The sequence below is a fragment of the Stenella coeruleoalba genome (genome assembly GCF_951394435.1).
Source record: "Stenella coeruleoalba genome assembly, chromosome: 7".
Taxonomy (NCBI): domain Eukaryota; kingdom Metazoa; phylum Chordata; class Mammalia; order Artiodactyla; family Delphinidae; genus Stenella; species Stenella coeruleoalba.
The window spans coordinates 68,172,148-68,178,147 of record NC_137153.1 but is presented as its reverse complement, the minus strand read 5'-3'; the positions used below and the strand labels follow the sequence as shown (position 1 = coordinate 68,178,147).

Below are 6,000 nucleotides of genomic sequence, written 5' to 3'. Positions count from 1 at the left end.
TCTAGAAAAATGAACTGATGAACTTATTTGTAAAGCAGAAATAGACACAGACATAGGGAACAAACATATGGATACCGGGGGGGAAAAGGGGGGTGGGATGAATTGGGAGGTTGGCATTTACATATATACACTACTATGTATAAAATAGATTACTAAGGAGAACCTACTGTATAGCAGAGGGAACTCTACTCAGTGCTCTGTGGTGACCTAAATGGGAAGGAAATACAAAAAAGAGGGCATATATATATACGTATAGCTGATTCACTTTGCTGTACAGCGGAAACGAACACAACATTGTAAAGCAACTATACTCCAATAAATATTAATAATAAAATATATGTATACCAGGGTTCTTGTGGGTGTGAAGTGGCTCAGGGTGTGTTCATGACAGGCAGGCAACGAGAGGAAGTAAAAAGATGCCTGTCCAGGTTGACCCCCAAGTAAAACTCATGATGACGCTTGTATGCCAGACACTGTTCTAAGTCTTTTACATACATTCTAGTATTCAGTTCTTACAATACCCTCATGAGATAAATACTACTGATGCCCCCATTTACAGATGTAGAAACTGAGACACAAAAAAATTTAAGCAACTTGCCCAAGGTAACCCAGCTGGTAAGTGGTAGTGCTGGGATTTAAACCTAAATATCCTACTCCCAAAACCCAGGTGTAATTATCTCACTACATACACCTCAAAAAATTGTGATGTACAAAGTCTGCTTAGATTCTTCCACGCTTTTCTCTTTAGGACCTCTTTATTTCTTAAATACAGCCCTATCCACACTGTAATGGGCACAGGTATGCTTATGGTAAACACTTTAGAAAATACAGAAAAATAGAAAGCAAAAAGATTCAAGTAATAATATCACCCCAAAATGACCACTGTTAAAATTTTGTGTTTCCTTCTAGACTTTTTTCTAAGTACATGGTTTTGCTCTAGGTTTGTTTTACATAGTTGTGATCACGTGATATATACAATTTTCATCTTCCGGTCTTCCCTCATATTATGACATGTGCTATCCTATGCTATTAGAAATTTCATAAACTTCTTTTATAGACGCTGCATAATGTACAGTTACGTGGCAGTTCCATAATATATTTACCACTCTTCACCTTGAACATCTGAGTATTTCCAGCTTTTTTACTGTGGGATGGATGTCTTTGTCCCCTCTTTCTCAATAGTTTCCCTTCTTCTGACATTTCTTCAGATCTTTCCCAGGCACACAGTGACATTGGTGTCCCTCTGGCTTTCCTTCTCTCAAAATTTATTTTTTGGAAAGGAGCTGATAAACTCATTCATACTAAAGTGTACATGGTTCACAAAACTTATTTTCTCTTCAAGGACACTTCTGTCAATTTAAGCCAAAGGAATGGAGCTCTAATTGTGAGGGGTTAGTCACCAGAAAATCTAGATGGGAGATTCCCCCACCCTCCCCAATCAGAGGAGACTCTACAATAGCAAAAAGGTGCAGGGCTGACTTAACGTTAGGAAAGCTAATGAGAAGGCAGACTGGAGCTGCAGAGGTGGTGGCGTGGTAAAAGGGAAGGAAAAAGTTTTGTATAAGCGAGGGTGAAAAAACTGGGTAGAAGAATGGAAGAGAATTAGAAAATTCACTTAGCTGCACTTACCTAGTTTCTCCACCTCTCCTGTGTCTGCCTTTCCAAAGCATCTGGCCTTAGGGATGGGCCCGCCCACCTTCTCCTCAGAACTGCTCGGTCGGTTTCTCAGTCCCAATCATTCTGCCAAGTCTCACAGCTTTGGGGCCTTGCGCGGCCACGGAGCCGGTCGCAAGGAGCGGCAGTGAAGTTCTAAGAGGGCCCATTCCAAGCCCTGGGTCCACAGACCATCCTGTGGGAGCGTCACCTCCCTCGGCTTAAGGAGGAGAGTTAACAATACCTGTGGGGGCAGGGGAGTTTGAGGCCTCGTGTGAAAGTTCACAAAGTCCTGTCCTGCTCACCGCCCCCCCAGCACTCTTTTTTTCCCCCTCCTCCTAGAGGTTTCTAGGAGGCTTTCCAGGCTGCTGGCCAATCCGAGGCTGCAGTGGAGAAGCAAATGGGACCCAAGACAGAACTCAGTTCCCCACGACTCTCCCCACTGCGATGCTGCACTAGCAGTGGCTGGTATGGAGAAAGAGGAGGCGTGCTGGTGTGCCGAATGAAGTCCAAACCAAAGGGGCCAGCGACTCCGCCCCTCTGGATTAGGGAGAGGAGGAAACCATAAATCCGAAAACCTAGCCTGACCAATTAAAAAAAAAAAAAAAAGCGAGAGGCTCCAGCCTAAGGCTGGGGAGGAGCACAGCGGTCCCTGAGTAGCCGTCCCCGCTGCAGCCACAGCGTGGGAGCCCTCCCACGCCTGCTCCACCGGGACCCCCGGGCGCACCACGCACGCACCCACCCGCCCTCCTCCCTGGGCCGGCCGCTCCTCCCTCTTTCCTCGCTGGTTGGCCGCGGCGCCGCAGAGCGCGGCGGCGGCAGGAGGAGCCGGGCGCGCCCGCCACGCACGGCCACCGAGCTAGCAGGGGCTGCAGGCGCGGCGCGCGAGCTCAGGTGGCGGCGGAGGCGGCGACAGCGGCTGCGGCAGCGGCCAACGCACACCCTCTCCCCAGCGCGCCCGCATCCCTCCTGCACTTAGCCGCGGAGCCGCCGGCGGTTCCCGGGCTCCACCGGCCTCCGCGCGCACGGCCGAGCCCCACGCACAAGAGCGGCCGCCTCTCCTGTGGTTCGGAGCCCGGGCGCCAGCTATGGGGAAGCCGGCGAAGAAGGGATGCGACTGGAAGCGCTTCCTGAGGAATAATTGGCTGCTACTCTCCACCGTGGCTGCGGTGGTTCTAGGTGAGCTGCGTGGCGGGTGGACGACGCGCGCACCCTCACGCCCTCTCAGCGCCCAGGCCGCGTGCGGGGCGGGCGGGTGCGAGGGTGGGCGCGAGGGTGGGCATGGCGCTGGCGCACCCGATGCTCGGGTCCCTCGGCTCCCCCTCGGCCTCGGACACCACGCGGGGGCTTACCCTCGAGGGTGTTGATTTCTGCGTGCAAAGAACAAAGCTCCTCCGGGACTCCCGTTTGGGTGTTCCGCGAGCTGCGGGTTCCTGCTTTACCCAAAATGGTCAAAGGGGCTTGCAAGGGAGAAAGGGAAGCAAGAGCTCTCGGTTCTTCCCGTGTGGAAGCAAATGTGGTTTAATTTTTTAAATCCTATCTGCTCCCCCCTTTTTTTCCTGAACCATGCGTTGTCCGGACAGGGATTGAGTGTGGATGATGGTTCCCGATTGGACTGGAAGAGGCACCTGAACCTCAGGGATGGTCCGGTTCCCGCGGGGAGGGAGGAGGTGGATGTTACCTTCGGTCGGTCACCCTGGGCAGTGCCTGGAAAGTGCCTTCCCACGCGGCTAGCCAATGCCCGCACTGAGGCACGGAAAACGTGCCAGATTCGTGCTTGAATTCAGGAGTATGTAGTTGTGGCCCGCAGGATGTCAAGGGGAAGAGAGCTATCAGATTTCTCCCTTTCCCCCGTGCAAATCTACCGAGGTAGCCTCCCTGAGCTTCCTTGCTCTCCACATTGGTTTTCTATTGAAAGTAATTTTTAAGTCATATGCGCTTGTTTTTAAACAAGGTGTATTTAAGTGATTCATTCCTGAGAAATCACTGGACTAGGTGAATGTCAGATCCATTGCTCAGAGGTATGAGTTGTTCCTATTTAGACTCTGAATTTCTGCCAGGTTGTCTGTTTTACACCTTGGGCCCTGGGATGCTCCTCTTTGGCGTTGGCGCCTGACTGCCTCCTTTCCTCTAAGAGTTGGCACAGGTGGGGACACCCAGCAGGTGAGGCTCCTTTGAAAACCCCACCTTCCATTTGGAAACTGGAGCTGGGGAGAGGGTTAGCCTGTACCTCTCCCAGCCTCATGCACTTTTCTCTCCAGCTGCTGCTTCTGAATCTCAGAATATTTGGTGTTGCCTGCTCCCCCTCTTGGTGCCCAACCCCCCACCCCCCCAAAAAAAGTCTGTGGAGGTTAATGGATTCCTCAGGGTCGGATTTGTTCCTCCAGATCCTTATGCAAAGTCAAGTCAGGTTTCTAGTAAATAAATAACATTCTGGAATTACCTTAGTAGAGGCCACGTGTGGGAGGAAAAGAGAGAAGTAGAGGAGCAAGTCTTGACTGCTTAACTCTTTTCCCCAAGAAGAACCACATGGTTTAGGGCATTTGTTTTGTTTTGTTTTGGTTGGTTGGTTGGCTGGTTGGTTGCGTTGGGTCTTCATTGCTGCACGCGGGCTTTCTCTAGTTACGGTGTGCGGGGGCTACTCTTCATTGTGGTGCGTGGGCTTCTCATTGCGGTGGCTTCTCTTGTTGCAGAGCACGAGCTCTAGGCATGTGAGCTTCAGTAGTTGTGGTGCGCGGGCTCAGTAGTTGTGGCGCACAGGCTTAGTTGCTCCGTGGCATGTGGGTTCTTCCCGGACCAGGGCTCGAACCCGTGTCACCTGCATTGGCAGGCGGAGTCTTAACCACTGTGCCACCAGGGAAGTCCCTGGTTAGGGTGTTTTTAAGAGAATAGTTATCCCACCCCATCACGTTTTAAATAACAGATGCCTCAGAGAGAGTGATTTCTTTTCCCCACAGCCAAATAGCTGAGATGGCCTTGTTTGTTTTCCTAGTGACAAGATTCCAGAATTAATTGTTAAATCCCATTTTAAGGATGGTTTTGGGTAGCCTGGCATTTCCCTCCCAATCCCCCATGGGCGTGAAATGATCCTGCCTTTTCAGCTGTGGGGTTTTCCAGAGATACTCACCTATTAACCAAGTGTGGCACACTAGTGTTGAGTTTACCGATTCACTGGAGGCTGGTTTGGCAAAGATTTTGAAAATTGTCCCCTGGCCTTTGGAACTTGTTGCATAAATACGTCTTCAGAGTCACGGGAGATAACATGTCTGTTTTGCAGACGTGGCCTTTGGTGTCAGATGGGCAATTTCCTCCAGTTTTAATGTGGGTAAGCCCCAGGAGCTTGATTCAGATACTTTGCTCCAGAAAGGAAAAACACCATATAAAAATTGTAAGCGCTCAACTGAAGTCTTTCAGCACATTTACAAAAGGAGCAACATCGGGCAGTCCCTGAGCATTTCAGCTCCTGGTCTGAGAAGTCAAGCCTACACCACCCTCAATGTGTCCATCACAAGGCACTTCCCAGAGTCCTCCTCTTTTCCTCATTCTTTGGAACACTGGGCTTGAGTGCAAAAATCATACCTCTGTCTGTGTAGTCTGTGCTAACTCATTCTGGTTTAAACCCAGAAGTGAAATTGCAGCTAACTTATAACAGGGATGCTAAGTCCATCCATAAGCCCTTTAGGCCATGATAGTAAGTTTAGTTTTATAACAGTCTTGATTGATACAGAAATCACAAGCACTCTCATGTAGCCTCCTTTCTGAACCTTTCAGTATGTGGATCTTAAAGAAGAAAAAACAGTTAAACTTATTTATTACCCTGACAGAATATCATCTTCTGATTAAAATTGAAATGTTTTGTCCCTGCTATAATTCAGCAGCACTGACACTTTAAAATATTTTGATTTTTGAAGTGAGGGGCAAAGGTTTTTCCCAGCCATCTTAAAGCCTCTGATTTTTGAAGACAGCATTTGAGGGGAAATGAAATTAAAAGTCATCTTTATTAGGTCTAAAAGTTAATTTCTTTCATGGACAAGGAGATGCTAAAAGCTAAATACTTCCTCATATTCTTATTCATGAGATAAAGGGATTGAATAGTTAAGTGACCATCTTTGTTAATTTCTGTGAAACCCTACAAGGTCCTGGAAATAATATCTTGGATTTTCAGGTGAGAGGCCTTTACTAAAATCTGATTAGGAACAATTTTCATTGCATCTATTACAATTCTTTCAAGCTTTTTCCCTGCTTCCGTAGTGTAGTAGTATGAGCACAGAGCCTGGAGTCAAGAGTTCTAGATTTGAATTCTGATACTGTCATGTTCTACCATTTAGACAAAATCTCTGATTCTCT

General features: G+C 48.5%; 1 protein-coding gene across 1 annotated transcript in view; it reads left to right on the top strand.

Annotated features, from left to right (window-relative positions):
• The first annotated feature begins 2,103 nt into the window (after positions 1–2,103).
• The window catches only part of SLC1A1 (solute carrier family 1 member 1), a 63,655-nt gene continuing 59,758 nt past the window's right edge, over positions 2,104–6,000 (top strand). The window contains exon 1 of the mRNA XM_079926508.1: positions 2,104–2,832. Coding sequence (XP_079782634.1) covers positions 2,742–2,832 — 91 coding nt within the window. The 5' untranslated portion in view covers positions 2,104–2,741. The remainder of the gene's footprint in view (positions 2,833–6,000) is intronic.